This window comes from Canis aureus, chromosome 5 (assembly GCF_053574225.1).
Source record: "Canis aureus isolate CA01 chromosome 5, VMU_Caureus_v.1.0, whole genome shotgun sequence".
Classification (NCBI taxonomy): Eukaryota; Metazoa; Chordata; class Mammalia; order Carnivora; family Canidae; genus Canis; species Canis aureus.
The window spans coordinates 74,942,462-74,964,028 of NC_135615.1; the positions used below are offsets into that span (position 1 = coordinate 74,942,462).

The 21,567-nt window shown below is 58.2% G+C and overlaps 2 protein-coding genes and 1 long non-coding RNA gene across 5 annotated transcripts in view; 1 reads left to right on the plus strand and 2 right to left on the minus strand.

The window, feature by feature from the left end:
- Nucleotides 1–819: 819 nt before the first annotated feature.
- SELENON (selenoprotein N) lies at nucleotides 820–17,774 on the minus strand. 2 transcript variants are annotated; one of them, XM_077899066.1, is made up of 12 exons: nucleotides 17,466–17,774; nucleotides 15,812–15,929; nucleotides 12,217–12,350; nucleotides 9,339–9,551; nucleotides 9,001–9,125; nucleotides 8,285–8,422; nucleotides 6,634–6,715; nucleotides 6,059–6,247; nucleotides 5,671–5,776; nucleotides 4,513–4,625; nucleotides 4,318–4,419; nucleotides 820–3,054 (listed from the first exon to the last, which is right to left on the minus strand). In XM_077899066.1, the coding sequence occupies exons 1-12, from the start codon at nucleotides 17,757–17,759 to the stop codon at nucleotides 2,884–2,886; spliced, it is 1,785 nt and encodes a 594-aa protein (XP_077755192.1). In that variant the 5' UTR covers nucleotides 17,760–17,774; the 3' UTR covers nucleotides 820–2,883. The 2 variants fall into 2 exon arrangements, with proteins under 2 accessions (XP_077755192.1, XP_077755193.1); XM_077899067.1 differs by lacking the exon at nucleotides 17,466–17,774 and having other exon boundaries at nucleotides 15,812–15,968.
- On the plus strand, nucleotides 17,240–21,232 carry LOC144314660 (uncharacterized). 2 transcript variants are annotated; one of them, XR_013380507.1, is made up of 4 exons: nucleotides 17,240–18,248; nucleotides 18,842–18,919; nucleotides 20,089–20,189; nucleotides 20,415–21,232. It is a non-coding gene; the product is annotated as an uncharacterized LOC144314660 (long non-coding RNA). The 2 variants fall into 2 exon arrangements; XR_013380508.1 differs by having other exon boundaries at nucleotides 20,089–20,185; nucleotides 20,409–21,232.
- Nucleotides 20,986–21,567, minus strand: part of MAN1C1 (mannosidase alpha class 1C member 1) — a 149,220-nt gene continuing 148,638 nt past the window's right edge. The window contains exon 13 of the mRNA XM_077899065.1: nucleotides 20,986–21,027. Coding sequence (XP_077755191.1) covers nucleotides 21,001–21,027 — 27 coding nt within the window. The 3' untranslated portion in view covers nucleotides 20,986–21,000. The remainder of the gene's footprint in view (nucleotides 21,028–21,567) is intronic.

Genomic DNA, 21,567 nt, shown 5'->3' on the forward strand with positions numbered 1-21,567 from the left:
CTACATATATGTATATATATGTATAAATATAAAACAAGGGGCACTACAGTTTTCATTTTGCACTGGATGGATCCTGCAAGTTACATAGCTGTCCTGGCCAGAGACCTCAGAGTTGTCCACCCAGATCCTATCCCTGCTTAGCATCTTTCCTTTCCCCATTCTTCGTCATCTTTTTTTTTTTTTTTAATTTTAAAGGCTACTTAAAAAAATAATCTTTTTTTTTTTTTTAAATCTTTACACCCAACATGGGGCTTGAACTCACAACCCTGCGATCAAGCCACATGCTCCTCCACCTGTGCCAGCTAGGCATCCCTTCTTCACTCCTCCTTATACAGGTTTTCCCTGAAGTGTAGTCCCTCCAAAAAAAAAAAAAAAAAAAAAAAAATCCCTAATGCCTGTCTTAGGCTCTGCCTCTAAGACATTGGGTAATGAACTTCAGAATCTTTCTCACCATTCTAAAAACAGTAGTAAGTTCTACTACTAGGTCTATCACAAAGTTCTTTAAGAATGCCACTTAAGGGACACCTGGGTGGCTCAGCAGGTGATCCTGGGATCTGAGGTCAAGTCCCACACCAGGCTCCCTGCATGGAGCCTGCTTCTCCCTCTGCCTGTGTCTCTCATGAATAAATAAATAAAATCCTAAAAAAAAAAAAAAAAAAGAAAAAGAATGTCACTCAAGCCCTCTAGTGACAGAAAAGATAGTCCCCAAGACTTTCCAGCCATGCTCCCTTGCCCATGTGCCGAGCCAATTCCACAGAGGAGTCAGACCAAGGATAGAACTGACCCATAACCCGCTCAAAGGAAAGGCACTGAGAACCATCCTAGTCTCTCCAATTTTATTATAGGACGTGTGGGGAGGGGAGGGGAGTACAGATGGGTAGCAGGAGGGGCCTGGAGGCCCTCCCCCACCATGAGCTTCAGGGCACAGTGGGGGACAGGAAAAGGTAGGAGATGAAGATGAGAAAGCCAAAGCAATCAGTGCCTTACAAGGGACAAGGACTGCTCACTGTGGGGTGGGCCCTCCTGGACCTGCACGAGGGGAAGAGCCTGCTGGGCATCGAAGCAGAGTGTCTGCTGCCTCCGTGTGGCTCATGGGATTGGCTGTGGCCACCCATGCCTGGAAGCGCAGAGACAGACCTACGTGCCCTCCCTCCAGTAAGGGGAGTGGAAGCACAGCCTCCCAGAAGGACATGAACTTGGCTGAGCTTGCTGGCTGGAGCCTCATTTGGTCTGGAGATCAGAGGGGAGTGAGGCATTTTGGTCTGAAAGGCTTTCTTTTTTCATCTCAGTTAAAATGGGCAGGGGAGGGTGCTGGGGGTGCAGTGCAAACCAAAACACTCCAAAATCAACTCTGCCACTTAGTGACCTTGGGCACGTCCCTTCACTTCCCTGAGACTCAGTTTCTTCATCCGCAAAATGGGAACAATTATCTGCCTCACAGGTTTGTTGTGAGGTTTAAATGAGAAAATACAAGTAATGTTAACAGAGTGCCCCAGACAGAAAAGGCTCAGTATGGATACTTCAGTGGCAGGCAGGAGAACTCAGGGTGGGAGGCCTGGGAGTGTGTCTGAGGAAAGGTCTGCCTTCCCCTCCCAGGTTTAAGAGAGAGCCCCTGTGGGGCAGGCCTTGGGGAGCAGGCTTGGCTCCAAGGCTTTCATGAAGGCCCAAGGATCTCTCATGGGCCTGAGTGGAAGACAAGGATAGGGTTGGGGGTACACTGACCTTTTTTAAAAAGCTGGAAGAAAAGAGAGGAATATTTCTTCCCGTAGGTGCAGCTGCAAAGACATCAAGCTGGACCCATCTAGGATTTCAGATCCAGCCATCATGGGGCTGCTGCTGCGGGAAGACACTGCTCCTTCTTTCTCCTCAGTGTCAGGGTTATCAAAAATACCTACAAACTGTGAGAAACTTCACATAAAAACACTGTTCTGCATGTATAAAAAAAAGACTGGCTGTGGCTGTGGTCAGGGCTGAGGATGTAGATCAAGGCCTTCAGGGAGGCCAAGGAGGGCCAATAGCCACTCGGGGGGTGGGCAAGCTGGTCTGGGCTGCCCTGACAGCTGGGCCAGCCCTGGCTCTGGGGGAGGCTGTGTTCTTTGGCTGAGCTACACTTCTGTGGGTCTGAGGGGCAGGAGGCTGGCTCTACTAGTCCTGTGACCCTTGGTGGGGTAGGTGGTGGGGGTGCCTTGGCCCTGGGCCTCAGGAACCCCTCGGTGAACTCTCTTGCTAAGAGCAGAAGCCTACTTCACAGTGAACCTCTCCAGGCAGCTGGCCTCCAGCAAGTCCCGAAACAGGTGCTGGGTCCTACTGTTCGGCTGGATTGAGTGGTCTGGGGAGCCGAGGTCCTAGGTACAGGGAACTCTCCTGAAGGAGGGTTTTGCCCTGAGCCTCCAGAAGGCGGTCTCCAGCTGAAGCTGACCCCACTGGGGACAACAGGCAGAAGAGGGCAGCCAGGAAGAAGGCTCTGAACAAGAGTGCTTCCCTGGCAACTCCTCCTTAGCCCCTAGTCCAGGGTTTCTTGATGTTTCTTTTGGGAGGGGATAAATGTAAGGAGAGAGAGGTGGCCCTGTCTTCCTAGCACCACTCCCCACTGACCTTCACCCCACAGGTACCTGAACTATGTGCCTGAGTGAGTGAGGTCCAGGGAGATGACCTGAGGCCCCGTTTCTGGTGTCCTGAGCAGCTTCCAGAACCATGTGGGTAGTCCTCCCATCACCAAGGCAAAGTAGGGGGCTACCCTTCATTGCCCTCAGATCGCACAGGCAGCCTGGGAGTGGCAGGGGTATGAGAACTGCTGGCTCTGCGCGTGAGGGGTCGGTGCTCGGCACTGGGGGCCCTTCCTCCAGCCCCCCACCTCGAGCCTGGCCTCTCAGGGACGGGACACTAGTCCTGGAGGAGGGGCAGGCCACGCCGAAGGCCCTCCTTCAGGAACTGCATGTAGGTGGCCGTGGACGGGTCTTCGAAGGTGGACGAGAAGCTGAAGACGTTGTTCTCAACATCCTCGGGCTTCATGGAGGTGATATCCAAGAAGTAGTTGGCGTTGATGTGGTGGACCTGGGAGAGGGGCTGGGTGAGGAGAGCGGTGGGCCCCTGCGCGGCCTGTCTGCTCCTGCTCTCTTGGGGCAAGGGGCCAACTTGGGCCTCAGACTGTCCTCGCTCGAGGCAGATGGCAGACAGGCGGGACAGAACCCGGCCCAGGGCCCGGCCCTTCCCGTCTCCCGCCTCTGGGCACCCAGGGCCCTCTGCCTGCAGAGCTCCTCTGCGCCTCACCCACTGGCGAGAACCCAACGCCTCCCCCCTCGCCCCACTCCCCCAGCCCCTCTTCTCTGTTCCCGTGACCCTTGAACTCCACACTCCCCTCCGCCGTGACGCCCACCTACCCCATGCCAGCCTCCCCCCGCAGGCCGCTCAGCTCCTTAAGGGCAGGTGCCCAGGACACGGGCCAAGAAACAAATGGCCGAGTGGGACAGCGCAGTTCCTAGGCCAAGTTCTGTCCGCCCCGCTCCCTATGCCAGGGCCCCGCCAGGGCCGGCTCCACTGTGCTGAGCGCCAGGGCACCGGTGGCCCTCTCCCTGGCCCCCCTCAGCTCTGCACCCCCCTTCCGTGCCCCCCCCCCCCCACTCAAGAGCCTGGGGAAGCCGACTACCCTTCCTGGCCTTCAGTCCCATATGAACTGTCCCTGGGGACAGGAAGGGTCAGGGGCATGAGACGGGCTCACCGGTGGGCCCGGCTTCAAAACCAGTTGCACTTCTTAATGGTGCTACTTTCCCCAAGTCTCTGGCCTGTTTTGAGCCTCGGTTTCCTTGTTTGTAAAATCAGCCCTTGTGATTTGTCCATCTCCCAAAACTGTGCAAGGCCCTGAGAGAACGTGTGTGAGTGCTCATAGGGGCCCCCCCTGGGGAGAGGTAGGGTCCTGCACCCTGGCTCGGCCGGGTGCCCCTGGTCCCCTCTACTTTGCCACAAGGCCTGGCCCCTCCTTCCTCCTTCCATCCCTGAGCTGGCCACAGCGGTCCAGGGAGAGCATTCCCTTCCAGGCCACGTTCCTGTCCGTTCTGCTACTAGCTTGTGCTCACTGCTGCCCAGTCCCCAAAATGCTGTTGGGGTCCCCCTTCTAGTGGGAGAGAGTGCCAGCCCGTGTGAGGCCAGCAGGGTGGGTATGACAGTTGCTATTTTAGAGATGGGGACAGCTGAGGCTCAGACTGGCTGGGAGAGTGGCAGGAAGTCGTGGAGCCAGCCCTGAAGCTCGATGAGGTCTCTACGCGGTGCCCCACGCTGCCTGCTGGGCCCAGGTGGGTGCAGGGGCTGGGGGCTGCCTACCACAGTGCCGTTGGGCAGACAAATCATCATCTCCACGGGGAAGCTGTACTTCTCCAGGTGCAGGCCAGCTAGCTTCTTGTGGGCTGGGTTCTCCTGGCTGTTCTGTGGGGACAGGTGGCACACCCGCTGCCTCAGCCTCCGGCTCCCCCGTCCCCTGGGCTCCCATGGGGCTCTTCCCTCCCACCTGCCACTCACCTGCAGGTCTTCTAGCTCCCTCACCAGGGACCAAGTGCTGATGAAGCTCTCGTTGAGGAGGGCGAGGATGGGCGAACTTTCCAGGACGGTCTCCCGGAGAGTCCGCCCTGAACCTGTTCAGGGAACAGCAAGGCCGGAAGGGTGAGAGGCACCCCCACATGTCTTACTGGGTCTTCTATCGGCAATAAGCCTCCTGGGCGGCCGCACGGTCTGTGCGCGCCAGTAGGATAAGATTCAAGGAGCCTGCCACAGAGTAGGTGCTGAATGGAGGGGGGCTGTAATTACAATTGTGATGTACTGGGGTCCTAGGCTGAGATGGGGCCGGGCTGGGGTCGGGTGGGGAGACAGACAAACGACGGCCTCGGCCCAGGGACCCTCGGCCAGGGACAATGACAGCCCCTTAAAGCCACTAAATTCTGGAGCCCAGGGCCTTTGCACAGATTTTTCTACCTAAAACACCTCTCCTCCTGTCACCTGATGAGCTTCTACTCCTCCTTCAAAGTCTCAGCCTCCAGTCACTATCTCTGAGAAGCCTTCCCTGAGCCCCCAGTTACAGAGTCTGTGCCACCCTGGACCTTGCCCTGTGTGACACTCACCACATTTGTCCTTCTACACACGCTGTGCTCCCCAAGGATGGGACCACATCCCATCCTTGGGACTGACTTCTGACTTAGAAGACCCCAGCACCTGGCCTACGGCGCGATGTTTGCTGATTGACTGGATGAGGGCAGGCGCACTGTTGTACTCATCTTTGTATCTGTTGTCAGACACCCAAAATCTTTGGGGGAATCTTCTGAATAAGCGAATGTGTGGCTGGCCCCTGGCACTGTTTTCTCTCTGAGCTGTGTGCAACACTTCACAAGCACAGGCACTTTTACCACCATTTTCACAGATCTGGGAGGGAAGTATGTTACCCCTCCTCCACTGTCGAGAACACCAAGGCTCAGGGAGGGAAGTCACTTAGCCGAGGTCTCCACACTGAAAATGACTGAGCTGGACTCTTCCTGCTGTGAACAGCAGCTTCTTCTGAGTTCAGCACAGAACTCTCCTAAGCCCCCTGTGCTCCAACAGGACAGTCCTGTTGGCCTCAGGGCCTCTTGCACCCTACGAGGTGTGATGTCTCCCCCTATCCTCTCAGCCTGGCGGGGTCTCCCTCACCTCAGCAGGACTGGTCATCCAGGGCCCCCCACAGCAGAATTGAGTGCACCAGCTTGTTCTTGGCCTTGGCTTGGTCGAAGGCCTCGGTGAATGGCAGATAGGTGACCTGGGGTGAAGGGGAGACAGAGAGAAGCTACTGGGTGCGGCTAGGGTCCTATTCAGGGGCTGTGTGTGATGTGTGTGTTTGTGCTGTGTGTGTTTGTGCTGTGTGTGTGTGTGCACGTACAAGAAAGGGTATTGCTGGGCCAGAGCATGCCTCCTGCCAAGTTCTGAATGGCACAAGAGAGGCCCCACTGTTGCGGGCCAGGCCTGCAGGGAGGTGGCCTCAGCAGCAAGCCCTGTACCCAGCCTGGAGTCTAGCGCCCACCCACTGTTCCCCCGGCCCCACCTTCTTGAAGGGGTACATGGCCACCTCCAGGCGCCGGGCAGCCTCCTCCCAGCTCAGCTCCTGCTGCCACTTGATCTCCTCAAACACAAACTGGAGGGGCTCCCCCGAGGGTGGGCGGCTGTCGATCATGTTGCCGTCCTCATCCAGGATCATGGAGGGCACCGACGGGCCTGTGGCCTCCAGCTCCATCTGGGCCAGGGGTCAGTGGGGGATATCAGTGAGGGTGTCTCAGAGATGGGCAAGAACCCTTAAGAGACCCTCAAAGGTACCCCACCCATTGCAAAGGTAGAGAAACTGAGGCCCAAGAAAGGGCAGGGCCTGGTCAAGGCTGCAGTGAGTCTGGGACAGAGCCAGTGTCCAACCAGGGCTCCTTCTACCACAGGAAGCACTCTGAGGGCCAATGGCAGCTGTTGGGTTTTCTGTGCAGGATCAGGTGTTTTTCCAGAATCTGGCTTCGGGGACAGTTGGCCCCAGCTCACCAGGAGCTCTGTCCTTCACCCTGGCCTGCCTGAGGCTCTTTGCCCCACAGCCAAATCCTGCTTCCAGACCTGGGTAAGGACCACTCGTGTGCTCACCTGGGGGATGTAGCCAATGTCCACCTCCATGTTGCTGCTCTCGCTGGCCCCGTACAGCCACTCCATGTCCACATTCAGAGACCTGGGGACAGGGAGGCGGTGATCAGGGCAAAACACCCCCATCACCCAGGCCCAGGTCAAACTTTCTCTCTGAGGGCGCACAACCTCCCCATTTTACATATGAGAACACCGAGGCGTGGCAAGGTGAACCCAAGGTCCTGGGGCCACGGGGATTCTGACTGCAGAGCCTGGGCCCTTTTCTGTCCCTGGGCTGCCTCTTCGGAAGTCACTGCAACCACATCACGCTCCACTGACCCAGCCCTTTACGGTTCATACAGGGCTTTACATCCGTGTCTTATGTGCTTCCCACGGTTCTTTGAGGCAGAAAGATCATCAGTGCCTCCCCCAAGACACAGAGAGGGGCAGGAGTGAAAGAAAGCCTGGCCCCTGCTCCCTCTCAGGCAGGGAGTGGGGCCCCACCAGGTGCCATCTGCAGATCGGCCACACGAGGGCGCCCCAGGACCGGCAACTAAGCACCTTGGGCGGGGTGAGGAGGGTGGCCAGGTCCTGAGACACAGGCTCAGGAGCAGCTGGTCCTGGGGTTGGTCGTTTGCCCCTGCCCTGTTTGCCATCCAGGAACCCCTCCTCCATCCCTGGGGTGGAGGCAGATGTGTCATGGGCTGAGCCTGTGCAGGGGTGAGGGGCGTGGGCGGCACCTGCTTGCTAGGGAGAGGGAGAGGAAACCACTCCTGCTCCTGGGAGCAACTTTCTCTCCCCAGGCTAACCCAACCATCCCTTCCCTGGTGCTCAAGAGTCATCCTCCCAACCAGCTGATGAGGAAACTGAGGCTCAGAGACGGCCAAGGCCTTGTCCACAGCCACGCAGCTCAGAGGTGCCACGGTGGAGACTTAACTATGGGACTCCCAGCTCCCAGCCAAGGTCTGTCCCTGTCCCTGTCCTGGGTCACTCAGACCCACTATGCAACCACTTGCTATGAGGGAGGAATCTGGAAAGACGTGAAGCCAGGCCTTCTAGGTCCCCTGTTCCCCTGACAAGAGGCTGACGCTGAGCAGGTTGGGCACGCAGCCAGGCGGCTGGCATGGAGCCCTCCCGAAAGGCCCCTTCCCTCTGCCGCTCAGGGCCTATGGTGGCAGGGAAGGGTCTGCTGGACTTTCCATGTGCTGCTCCCTTTGCCTGGCTAACCCTCCTAACCCCTCAGGTGTCTGCATATATGTCTCTTCTTCTGGGAAGGCTTCTTGGACCCAGACCAGCCAGGTGCCTCCCCACCTACCAGCCCTCCCCTTGGGTGACAGGTGCAGGCTGTGGCTATGGGTCTGTGGGTGGTCTGTCAGCAGTACGAGGGTGTAAGGCTCCAGCTCTGGGGAGGGTCTGATGGCTGCTGCACCGGGTCCCTGGCACAGAGCTGGCGGTCCAGGCCAGCTGGGACACGGTTGCCAGATGATGAACAGACCCACCTGTGCTGACCTCAGGCGGCCTCCTCCTGGGTCAGCTCCAGGTCCCTCCCAAGAGAAGTGGCTCTGGGGATTAAAGGCAGGGCAGAGAGAAGGGGCCTTTGGGCTCCTGCGCCTGAGCTTCTGGAGCTAGAGGGTGGACTGGGGTGCAGGGGCCGGGCTGGGGCCAAGGCTCCCACCTGTGGTTGGGCACGAAGAGCCGGAAGTCTCGGATGTGAGTGGCGTCTTTGGAGAGGATGATGTGGCCGGTGAACTGGCCAGGTGAGAACCAGAAGGGGAAGTCAGGCGGCTCGCTCAGCTGGAACTCGGCATGGATCCTGGGGGGAAGGCAGCCAGGCTGGGAGCAGCCCCCTGCTGAGCCATGGCCCACCCTGCTGCTTTCATGCCAAAGCTGGGGAAACCTTGGCCAGACTCTCGTGCTGAGGACGACGGGCTGGGCAAGGGGAGGAAGGAGAACATGGGGCAAGGAGAAGCTGCGAGGCCCTCAGAGCGCTGCCTGTCCCCAGGGCCTGGTTCACACATGGCTTTCTCCAGAGGCTTTGCCTGGCCAACCTTCCTCTGAGCCCTCACAGCCTCCACAGGGTGTGTGTGACCTGGTTCACAGCTCTCACACGCCCCCCTCCGGGTGGGTAACAGTCACAGCCACCATCCTCACGCTAAGCATGTTCCATGCTCCCCTTGCTCCCAGGAGGAAGTCACCACCACCCCACCCACAGATGAGGAAACTGAGGCCCAGATAGCCAACGTTGCTTGCCCAAGACCAGGGGGTGGTACGTGGTAGCACTGGGGGCTTCCAGGAAGGCCCTGGCCTCACGGTGCTGTGCCCTTCCATGCTTCCCTGGGGTTCCCGGCGCTGAGAGGCCCGGGGGGGGGGGGGGCTCTGAGGAGTACGTACCGGAACATCACAGTGTAGTAGAAGTCGCTGATGGCCGTCAGGCAGGCAACGGCCCCCTGAGGGGCAAAGCGGGTCTTCACGAAGGGCCGAGGGTGGAACATGCTCAGGAGCCGGTGGATGATGACCTGGGGCGGGGGAGGTCAGTGAAGACCCGAGCTGGCCTGTTGGGTCCCGGCCCCCTGGGAGAGCTGTTCTGGGCCTGCAGGCCCGGGGCCGGAGAGGGGGTGGGCAGAGGCAGGCAGGAGAGCAGGTGGGTGCCTGGCCCTGGGGGTCCGGGTGCAGAGCAGACGCCGGGGGGCCGTGCTGGGGCCCCAGGGCTCACCAGGGGCAGCCCTCACCTCTTTGCCCTTGGGCGGTGGCGGGTAGAAGCGGTTGTTGGACAAATAGCCGGTGAAGACGCTCAGTTCGCTGGGGATGATCCACCAGGGCTCTCCCAGCGCCACTTGGCCCCGCGGCGGGAGGAAGGGCCGGAAGTGGCGGGCAGCAAACACTGCGCTTGGCACGGCTGCGGTGGTCCAGTTGCGGAGGCCGGACAGGGCCAGGCGGGAGACCTGGGCAGGGGAAGGCCGAAACTCTAGGGTGCTGAGAACCACGTGGGGGGCCCCATTCCGTGGGTGGATGCAGGTCTCCCTTGAGCCCCGAGCCAGCCCACAAGCTAAGGGAGAAGAAAGATCCAGGGGTGCTTCTGTCCGGTGATGGCCACAGGCCTGGCACTATGTCACTAGAGCCAAGGCGCACGTCACCGCCCCAGCCCCCAGCCCAAGAAGCAGCGCCCCCTTGGCCCACTCAGGCCCAGCCCAGGCTGACACGGTGTGGGGGGCTCTGAGCAGGGCTCTGCCTGCCGCTTCCCTCCCTGGTCAAGCCCACTCGCACGGTTCCAGGCCTCATGGGCGCCTGGTCCTGCCTCCCTCCTTCACGCCATCCAGCAGCCCTGAGTGCCACCACCTGCCACCCCCTCCACCAGCCTTCCTTCTCCTTAGACTTCTCTCCAAGTCTCCTCCTGGGGCTAATGTCCTACTGAGGGAACTGAGGGTTTGGGGAAAAATCTGAGGAGAAAAGTGGTAACCACCTCTTGGGGGAAATTTCTGGGGTAAAGAGCAGGATGTGACCTCAGAGGAGAAGGAAGGTCATCCCTAGAGAGCACCCACTTCTAGGGTAGCCTGGACCTTGCTGGTGGGGACCTGGCTTGCCTGGCGTCCCTCAGCTGTTTCCTGGTCTGTAGGGCACCCTCTCTGTCTGGTGAGCTGATACGGATGAGGGTGAGACTGTGTAGGCCTGTCTGTCTGCACATGTGGAGCACGGAGCCAGGACCCGGGGCACGGCCTCTGGTAAAAAGCTTCACCTTCAGCAGCCGCTCCCTGCCCCCCTGCACCACAGGCAGGGGGCCCAGCCACCAGGAGAGCAAGGGCCTGGCACCTTCGGGGGTGCTCTTGAATAGCATCAGGTTCCCTCTCTACCTACCCTCCCCAGTGGTGGGGGGACCAGGCGCACTGGGAGGAGGGAGGTTCTCAGAGCTACCCCCCAACAGGGCTGACGGTGCAGGGCCGGCTGTGCTGGGCCAGCCTGAGCCACCTGCCTGCCAGGTCCTGCCCACAGGCTGGCAGCCCCTGCAGGGAGCCCCCCTCGAAGGGGAGCCTGCGCTCTGTGGGGCGCTGTCCTGACCTGTCCTCCCTATAAGTGCAGCTGGGCCCTAGCACCCCGCCAGTCCCGCGGGGTTCTCACTGCTTTAGTGGGGGACTCGTCTATTCAGACAACTGCAACCACCTGCTGTCACTGCCCACCTTCCCTATCCAGGTCGTGTGTGGAAGGCCAAACCTGTTTCCAACTCGCTTCCTGGACTGTCTCTCGGGACATCCTCTGGCGCCGCGATCTCAGTGTGTCCAGACTGACCTCATTTGCTCCTCAGCAGACCCATTCCCCACTCTGGGCCCCATGGGGCGAGTGGCCCACCCCACACTTGGTCACCATCCAGAAGCCTGAGTCCCTCCCCACTCCTTCCACTAGTAGCCATGGCCTGTCTTCCTTCCTTTCCCGGCATCCTCTAGGCCGTCCTTCCTCTCCATCACACCGCCTCCCTGGCCTACGTCCTCGTCCCTCCCGAGAACTGGTCTTCTTGTCTCCCGTTTCTCCCCAGCCCCCAAGCATCTGACGAGGGAACCCTCCCATTTAGAATCCGCTCTGGTAATTTGCCGCTGCAGCAGGAAGGCCAAAGTCAGGAGACCGAGGCCCTCTGTAGTCTGGCGACTTCCCTTCCAGCCCCTTTGACTGGGACGCCCCTGCCTGTGTCCCACGTGCTCTGGGTCCAGCTGCACCAGCGCTCTGGCCTCACGACTGGCCTGGCACTTCCAGCCTCCAGACCTTTGTTCATGCTGAGGTGGCACTTAGGGGAGATGGAAAGGCCAAGTAGGTACGGGCCGGGCCAAGAGGAAAAGTTGCTTCTGGCAGAGGGAACAGCGTATGAGAAGGCTCACGGCTGGAAGAAAGCCTGGACATCTGGAGGAGCTGGAACAGCGTGAGCTGAGGAAGGAGGGCGGGAAGGGCAGACAGGCTGTGCAATGCCTCGGTGCCAGGACAGGCTGGAGACTTGGGCCACGGGGCCTCAGGCCAGGGTGAGGCGGCTCAGGATAGCATTTGTCAGGTGCCTTCCCCCCACCAATGACCCCCTGCCCCTCAGATCTGGTTGATCAGAGTTCAGCAGAGCACCTGTCAGGTGCCAGGGGCCTGAGGAAGCACAGAGGTATGAGTCACAGGCCTTGCCCTCGAGAAACTCACAGCCTGGGGAATAAAACTGACTTGCAGAGGGTAATGAGCCTACGTGAGGCACCTGCCTCACCACTGGCTCCCGGGCACGTATTGCCTCCTCTGACCAGGTCCTTCTAGCCCTGCCTCCCCTGGCTGAGCCCCCTCCTCCTCCTGTCTCTATCAGATGGCACTGCCTCCAGGAAGCCAGCCCAGATCCCATCTGGGTTAGGGGCTCATGCTTATCCCTCCTGCACCAGACTGTGTCCTCGGCAACAGGGTCAGCATCACACTCGCTTCTGGACCCCTCAGGGCCTGGCACCCTGGGGGCACAGAGGGCAGCTGATGAAGGAAGGAAGGAAAAAAGGAAAGGTAAACAGAGCACAGACCTATTCTCAGGAGGCGAGTAAGCACAGACAGTCATGTATCTGTGGTCCCACCCGTGGGCAGCCACCACTGCCCCCCATTCAGACTCACCCCCAGGAACCCATCTTTGCTCTTGGTCATAGACTCTGGGATCAGAGGCTGGAATCGGGCTTCTATGGTGAGCGTCTCCTCACTGGGGTCAAGGGGCAGCTCCTCCTCTTCATAGCTGGCCGCAGGAGTTGACCCTAGGAGACACAGTTGCTGGAGAGGGGGCCTGCCCTCAGGCTGCAGGGCCTCTCTTCTCTGAGAAAGTCCACCCCCCATCTTCCCCCCTTCCCCCCTACTGGAAGGTGATTTAAGGGAGCCAGGCTACAGCTGGAGTAACAGTTAACAATTACCTAAGTAAAACAAAACAAAACAAAACAAAAAAACAATTACCTAAGTAGCAACCAATAAGTATCACATTTTAGTTTCACAGTAGTCCTGAGAGGCAGGTAGTAACATTTTTACCAGTTCCATTTTACGCATAAGAAAGTGGAGGCTCAGAGAGGTGCAGTCACTGCCCGAAGGTCACACAGCTAGGTAGTGAGGGAATCAGGATTCAAACCCAGGCTTGTTTTACTCTAAACCCACGATCAACCATGACCCTCTTCCGAGGGCACTGTGATTTCAGGGATTCCGTTCCCTTAAAGGCTCAGGACCCCAATGACCTGGATTCAAATCCCACTCCTCACCAGCTGTGTGATGTTTGGCCAGTGGCTTGTTATGAGGATTGGATGAGAGAATCCACGTAGTGTTAGCACCAGGTCTGGTGGAGTGAACCTGTGATAACTTCAGCTGTGTGACTAGTACTGGATGATTCAGGATCAGGGAGCCACAGAGCTAGGGCTCAGACTAAATTCTTCTGACTCCACCCTGTGCTCTTCCCACCAGGCCAGGCTGGCTGGTTGTCCCACTTCCCTTGGTTCTGTGAGCTCAGTCGGAGATGAACTTGGTGCAGGGCCCGCCAAAGGCAGCATCTGGGCACGCAGCCGCCTCTCCCAGTGGCCGGGGTCCCAGCACCAGAGAGAAGCTGCTGTCTGGGGCTCGGAGAAGGAATGCACTGGCTGGGCCTGGTCAGCCCAGCTCCAGGCTGAGGTCAGTCCCCTTTCCTAGATGATCTGGGGCAAATCACTCAGCCCCTCTGGTTTTCCTATGTGGGAAATCGAGACCGTGCTGCCCTGCGTGTCCCTGTCAGGGGGGCGTCGTGAAGAAATGAATGCTTGTCAGAGAGTCACTCAGAACAAGGAATGAAAGCGAGAAACAGAACCATTTTCGACACCTTCGGGGTCATAAGCTCTGAGATAGATTGCAATGCCCTCAAGAACGCCAGTTTGGAAGAGAGGAGACTCGCTTGTCCCTGATTTTTGGGGTAGCCCTGTTTCCCCAGCTGTGCAAGGAGGGGCTGGAGTGCCAGTGGCCAAACTTGATTTCTCAGGTCTTTTCCTGCCGGAGGTAGGCCAGGACTGAGACCTTTCAGTGTGGAGGGAGTCACGACGAATTTGTAGGGAGAAATGAAGCCTATTTCAAGAGGGGCGACTGACGGAAGGGAGGGGCCCTCCAAGGAGTGAGGCAGTGGCAGGGCTCGTCATGCCTGCTGTCCCTGGGCAGGTTCGTGGGACAGAGATGACGTGTGGCATCTGCTGGCGAACTGACAGGCCAACTGGAAGCATTTGGAGCAATTCTTCAATGGGAATCGGTCAGATTCATTTGGGATGCCTTTTTATTTATTTATTTATTTATTTATTTATTTATTTATTTATTTATTTATTTGTGAGAGACACACACACAGAGAGAGAGAGAGAGAGAGAGAGGCAGAGACACAGGCAGAGGGAGAAGCAGGCTCCATGCAGGGAGCCCAACTCTTGATCCCGGGACTCCAGGATCACGCCCTGGGGGGGAAGGTGGGCCCTAAACCGCTGAGCCACCCAAGGATTCCTGGGATGCCTTTTTAAACTACACATACCCACTGAGTCAGAATCCTAAGGGGCCAGAGTCAGGAAGCTGCCCTTTTAATCGGGACGCCCCTGATTAAAGCCCTGTTCTGAAGGATCACAGTTATTTCTGCATTTGTAAGCCAATGCAGCAAAACTTTCCAAAGAGCAATCTGCAAACCTCAGAGGAAGGGAACAATTGGAATGCGCAAGCTTATGAGTCTGCCTTGCTTTTTCGATTATTTTGCTCTTATCACAGATAACTATTAATAACAGTGTCCAGCCTGTTATGGCCTTTTAGTTTTTTTCATAAAAAAGTTTTATTTCCTGACTTATAAGTAACTCATGACAGACAATTCGTAAATCTTTTATGGTATAAAGAAAATTAAACACTCATAACTGTACCAACTAGACATACTGTTCCTGTTTCCTGCATAGATTTGATGTTTTGGGCTCTATTTTATTTTATGTTTTGTTTTCCCAAAACAGTTTTGCACTCCTAGTGGCCTAAGTGGTAAGGGGGGGTGGGGGGGATATCTTCCCCTGATGGAGAAAAAAATTTATGTGAAAAAATTAAAAGTGCCCTCAAGCCCAGCAAGCTTGTCCAACAAGTCATTATGAGGGAACTCACTCTCTCTGTCCATAAAAGAGGACAAGGAGGCGGCCGTGTGGATGCTCAGAGAAGTGTCTGCGGAATAAGAGGTCAAAGCAAATCCACACGAGGCCAACCTGTTTACCTATCCATCTGCTTTCACGGCAGAACTGACTGCCACTGAGAGGCACTGACCCACATCTGCTCCAGCAAATTCACATTTTTCATCTGACCCTCCTCCTCTGGCAGGGACTGTGGTCATGGGCCAGCAAGTGGTCGACCTACCCGACCCAGCCTGAGACACGGAAAGCCCATCACTGTGCTCTGGTGCTCACTCACCTGAGAGCAGGTGGCATCTCTTCTTTGCCTTTCCCATCTATTGACCTACTTACACCTGGCAATTTTGATAACAAGATCCCAAGTTCAAGAAATGTCACAAGAAGTTGGAGAGAGAGAAAAAAAAAAGTTGGAGAGAAATCGACAGAGACTGGGGTGGTGGTGAGACAGTGAGAGAAGCATTTAATAATTCATTAGAATAGCTCAGCATCTCATCTTTATAAGAAAAAAATCACTGATTACAACTAGGTAAAAATGGATCACCAGGATGGGCTAGGAATCTGATAACACCTACGCAGAATTTACTAATTAGTAATACTAGTAAGAGCTCCTGTCTACTGATCAGCTACTGTATACTGGTCACTCTGCAGATACTCTCCAATCCTCAAACCTGTGAACTGGTGCAGGATCTGGAGCCAGATGGCCCGAGTTCTAATCCTAGTTCTGCTCCTCCCTGTGCCTCAGTTTCCCAAACTATAAACAGGAGAATTATGACTGCGGCTATTTCACAGGACACCGTGAAGATTAAAGAGATGACTCACATGAAGTGCTTAAAATCATGTCTAGGGGCGGTCAGGGAATGTCACCTAGTATTTGCACTTGAGAACTTGAGAACATGTGCAGGTGGTGGTGCCAGAGCAGCTCACCCAAACTGCCAGCTAGAAAGGGTCAAAGCCCCAGGGCTGCCAGGAACCCCCATCTCCCTCTCCAGGTGGCCCTCCTGCTCAGGGCAGACACAGTGGCTGAGAAGCTAGGGACCATGCCTGGGGTGCCCCCCTCTCCAGACCCCAGCCTCTCCTGGTACCTGTCAGCTTCTCAGCAATGGGCTTGAACTCCTCGGGGCTGATGTACATATCCCGGTCTGTGTCCAAGGAGGAAAAGAGAAAGAGGCCTTCTGTCCCCAGGGCCTTCAGCGCTGACTCCTGCTTGGGAGGAAAGGACTCCATGGAGCACCATTTGGATGCCAGCTGGGGTCCCAAACAGGTGGAGGGGGCAGCTCCCACCACCTTCTTCCTGAGTTCTCACAACACTTGGTCCACCCATCCAAATGTCACCTCTGCATCATCCCAGAGCCCCAGGCCTGTCCCTGCTGGTCCCTGCTTCACTCTGCTCCTTTGTCCACTGTCCACTACCCCAAGGCTGTCCGACGTGGGACTATCTGGTCCCATCCCCATTTCACATTCTTTCCCCTGTGTCCTCTCCTGTCCCCTCAGCACTGTCCCGGCACGCTCCCGGGGGCCACCACCAGGCCCTCCCCCCGTCCCAGCTTCAGTCCCAGGGTCCAAGTCACCCGTCTGGACCGTCTGGACCGCCCCTCCGTCTGCCCCAGGCCCTGCCTCGCACTCCCTGCAGCGGACCTGCCACCCCCCGCCCCTTTCCCTCCCTTTCCTGTCACCCTCCCCGGCCCACTTGTCCAGACCATCCATCCCGCCTCTACCCGCAACCTGTGCCTCCCCCTCCCCTTCCTCCTTCCTCCCAGCCCCTCCCCTGCCCCGCCCCCCGCCCTCTCCCCCGCCCCTCCGAGCCCCCCCAGCCCCCGCCCCCTCCGAGCCCCCCCAGCCCCCACCTCCGAGCCCCCCCAGCCCCCGCCCCCTCCGAGCCCCCCCAGCCCCCCACCTCCGAGCCCCTCCGAGCCCCCCCGCCGCCCCGACCCCCAGAGCCCAGGCCCCCGGCCGTCCCCGCGCCCGCCCTTCCCCGCGGGCCGGACCTGGCGTGCGGCGGCCTGGGCCTGGCTGTGCTGCGCGTAGGCCCGGGCGGCGGCGGCGGCGGCGGCGGCGGCCAGCAGGGCCCCGAGCAGCGCCAGGGCGCGGGCGCGGCGGGGTGCGGGCGGCGGCGCGGCGGGGCCGGGGCGGGGGCGGGGGTCGGGGCCGGGGCCGGGGCCGGGCGGCGGGCGCTCGCTGTGCAGGGCCCGGCCCATGGCGGCGGCGGCGGGGCGGGGCGGGGCGGGGCGGGGCGGGCTCGGCGGCGTCCGCGGGCGCCCAGCGAGGCGGGGGGGGGCGGGGGACTCCGGGCCGCCCGCCCCCCGGCCCTGCCGCGCGTCCGCCCCGCGTGCGCCTTCGGGGGCCTCCCGGTGCCCTCGGGCGGCCGACGAGAGCGAGGCCCGTCCCCGCGCCGCCTCCGCGTCTGCAGGCGCCGAACCCGAGGCCTCGCTGCTCCGCCGCCTGCCGGGCGGGACCTGCCCCCCTCCCCTCCCTCCTCCCCTTCCCCCCCCCCCCCCCCCCCCCCCCCCGGCCGCCCGGGCCAGCGACCCCGGAGCCTGAGCTGCCGGCGGAATTGCTCGGCCTCGGGTGAGGCGGCGGCGAGGCCCCGGCGGGGGACGCGGTGCGGGACCCACCCCGGCACCGGCTCGGCCCAGGAGCGAGTCTTGCAGGGAACAGCTCGTGGCGTGCCTGGAGGACGACCGCGGCGATCGGAGCGCGTGGAGTTTGGAGAAATAAATACTTGGGGTCTGTCACTACCTTTGGTTCCTGCGTCCGGAGGCCTTGGTTCCCCCGGGGCCGCCTCCATCGTCTGAAGGTCCCCGGGAGCTGGGGGCGGCCCTGCCTCTGCCAGGAGGGGGCACTAGAGCGCAGCCCCGGCCCCCAGGGAGCAGCCGCCCCTCCGGGGAGGTCACCGCCAACCCTGGCCCGTGTGCACCTGCGGTCCGAGGTGTTGGAGGGGCTCAGCAGGTGTCGGGCACCACCATGGCCTGGACCCCGTGTTGGGTGCTTTATGCTCTTATTTGTTCTCGAGCAATCCCGTGAGGTGAGCATCGTTTGCCTCGTTTTTAAATTAAGGGGCCGGAGCTTACGCACCCAGGTCTGTCTGAGTCCACATCTCATGCCCTGCTGCCTCCCAGGGACTGGCCCAGCTGGCTGCTTGGGGGTGAGGACTTCCTTCCATCCCCACTTCTGCGCTTCATGGATAACCAGCCATGACAGCACCCTGTGGGCAGGGCCCCAACTTCCCGGAGCCCACAGAGGACCTGACACATGGTAGGCACTCCAGCATCTTCCAGATGAGCGACTCCCAGGGATCGAGACTGGCGGGCTCTGGACCTAGCTTTTGTCCAGTTCTCTGGCCCCAGAGCCTTGGGGGACCCACTGAGGACCTGACATCTGCTGTTGGCTTCTGAAGGCTTCCAACTGTGCTACTTCCAACTCATTACCGCTAATGTTTGGGGACACCCTGCGTATGACAGATGCTATTAGAAAACCAAATTCTGCTCTATCAGGAAGCAAAGTTAACAGAGCACAAAGCAGGTTAGGAGGGGAAGATTGATGAGTCAAGGCCCCTGGAAAATAAATGAGGGAAGTTTTCTTTGCCAGAATGATTTTATTTATTACACTTGGTTTTTGTTAAAGACACAGATACCCCCACTGGTCTCTGTGGCCCAGGGCTGGGGACATGGGCTGCTGGGGTTGGGAGGGCGCTAGAGGAGGAGTGGGTTTCTAACACTTGACTTAGGCCAGTGAGCCTCTGGGAAAAGGATCAGTCTTGGGACCCAGGTCTGGGAAGACAGCTCTGGGCTTTGGCCATGGAGCAGGACTAGGTGTCCCACTGGTGGAACTTTGTCTCCAAACCAAGGACTTGGGCAAGGCAAGCCCTTGAGAAACTGAGCCAGCAGGATAGCTCTGCTCAGTGGTGGCCCTGCAAGGGGTTTTTAGTACCTTATCTCTGGGCCCTGACTCTGAGCAAGGGTAGTATTTGGGGGTAGCAGCAAATGGTAAGTGCATCAAAATAAGTGGCATGTTGGCCATGTCCTTGAGGAGCTCCCAGGTTAGCAGGGAAATCATTCCTATGCTCACTCAACAAATATTTATGGTGGGTCTTCTGTGCTTGGTTCTGGGCATAGGGGATCCACCAGAGAAGAAAAACAGCATCTCTGCTCTTCTAGATAAGTCAGTGGATACTGTGACACCCGTCCCCGGATGTAAGTGACCTGAGACAGAGGGATGTATGCAGAGGAGGGTCCCTGTGACTATCGAGAGGGGCCAGAAGAGACTTCACAGAGTGAAAGTCTAGCCAGGCCTGAGTTCAGGAGGTCACCAGTCAGAGCACCAGGGGAAGATCATTCCAGGGGCAAGAAGACCAAAGGCAGAGGCCTGATAGCATGAAAATCAATGCAAGTCTATGGCATTATGAGGATTTTAGTGGCGGGGGGACCCCAAGGTAGTGTGAAGGGAGAGGAAGCAGGAAGGACAGGCTGGCACTCTGAGCAACTGGTGAGAAGCTTGGACTCTGTCCTCAAGACGACAGAGTGACCTGGCGTGCCTGGAGGGGGACGTTCAGCCACGGAGGCGCCCATCAGACTTGACTGCTGAGGGAGAGTCCTTCCCCTCCCTGCTCTGTCCCTGAGGCAGAGGAGCTTTGGCTTCCACACTTGCCCCCCTGCACCGTGGGGATTGGTGCCGACACCCCAGGCGCTCCTTCGGGGCCTGGGTCACTGCCTCCCACCTGGCCTGTTCTCTCTCTCCCTCTCTCCTTCTCTCCCATCTTCCCCCCCCCCCCCAACACCCCTGCCTGCCCTCCAGTAGCACCTTCTCTGCTTCAGCCTGCTGTCTCCCTGCAGAGGGGCCTGTGCTGTTCTCCAGGGAGATCAGATTAGGGTTTCCTCCTCCAGCTCCAGGAGGATGATGAGCTGGGGTTCCAGGAGAAGGAAAGCCATCTGGTGCGGGGTTTTGTGTTTCTCCTCTATCTCTAGGAACCTGGGCAGGCCGGGGGGCGGGGGGGTATTTGCTCTAAACCCAACCCCTAACGTGTTGGTGGCCAATGACAGGACCAGCATTCTGTTTGGGAGCAAAAGGATGCTTCTGGTGCTGCTATAGGAGTAGCTTTGCCTGCCTGGGCCACGTGGGCCCCTTAACAAGCTGAGGACCTACTGTGTGCCGGGAACTTGCCTAGGCTCCTGGAACAGAGGAGTGGAGTCAGGCGAGGCACTTCCTCTTTTGGAGCTAAATATTCCAGCAGGAAGAGAGAGGTGATAATACACAGAGGAGATAATTTTGGATGTGGTAACTGTGAAGGGGTGAGACGAGGTGGCACAGAGTGGTGCAGGCTGGGGGCAGGCAGCCCAAGGAGGTAATGGTTTCTCCCTTGCAGCCCGAATGGAGAGAAGAGGCCAGCTCCTGAGGAGCAGAAGGGAGCACGTTCCAGGCAGAGGTGCAAGTGCAGAGATCCTGGGGTGGAAGCAGACTGGGTATGTTGGGGACACCCGATGAGGGCAGGGCGGGCTGTGTGCAGTGATGCAGAGAGGGCTGCTGACAGCCGGGCCCCGTCTCCAGGGCCCTTGTGGGCCGTGGCAACAAGCTGCGGTTAGATGTGATGGGCACCCATCGTATGGGTTTTAAGCAGGGGAGTGACATGTCACTTGTTTTTACTTTTATCATTTTTTAAAGGTTTTATTTATTTATTCATGATAGACATAGAGAGAGAGAGAGAGAGGCAGGGACACAGGCAGAGGGAGAAGCAGGCTCCATGCCAGGAGCCCGACGTGGGACTCCATCCCGGGACTCCAGGATCACGCCCTGGGCCAAAGGCAGGCACCAAACCGCTGAGCCACCCAGGGATCCCCACTTTTATCATTTTTTAATTAAGCCTTTTAATCCCAGTGTAGTTACCTGATTTGTCTTTATTTTATTTTTAAAGATTTCATTCATTTGAGAGAGTGAGCAAGCATGAGTGGGAGGCAGAGACATAGGCAGAGGGAGAAGCAGACTCCCCGATGAGCAGGGAGCCTGATGTGGGCTCCACGTGGGGCTCGATCCCAGGACCCCGGGATCATGACCTGAGCAGAAGGCAGACACCCAACAGCCACCCAGGCGCCCCCGGATTTGTCTTTAGCAAGACCTTTCTAATAGCCAAAAAGGAGAGACAACCCAAATTTCCTCTGATGAATGGATAAACAAAATGTGGCAGATCTGCACAATGGATGTTTTTTGACAATTAGAAGGAACGAAGCGCTGCTAGGAAGAAGCCGGACACCAAGACCGCACATACATTGTGGGATTCCGCTTATATGGAAGGTCCGGGAAGGCCGATCTGCAGACAGAAAGTAGATTAGTGGTTGCCTGGGACTGCAGTGGGGGTCGGGAGTGTCTGCTAATGGGCACAAGGCTTCTTTTTGGGGTATAAATGTTCTAAAATTAAATGATGATTAGTACAAACCTGTGCATATAATATGAAAACATGAACTGTACACTCTAAATGGTTGAACTTTATAGGATATAAATTATGTCCCCATGAAGTTGAGACTTTTTTTTTTTTTAAGAGCTTTCTGGTGTCTGGGTCAAGACCAGGCTGAGGGGAGCAGGAGCAGACGGAGGGAGTGAGGAGGCTGCTTCAGTCTTGCAGCCCAAAGACGTTGGGGGGCCCCGGGCCGGGTTGGGGCGACGGTGGTGCGGTTCCCGAGGTGGGAAAGCCTGGGAGGCCCAGGCTGCCGTGTGGACATGACCCCGAGCCGCCACGTGGAGCGCAGTGTCGGGGAGGCGGTGTGTGCAGGAGTCTGCAGCTGTGAGCTATAGGGACCATAAACTCGCGAGTCACCAGCCTATAAATGACACTAAAGCCACAGGATTCAAT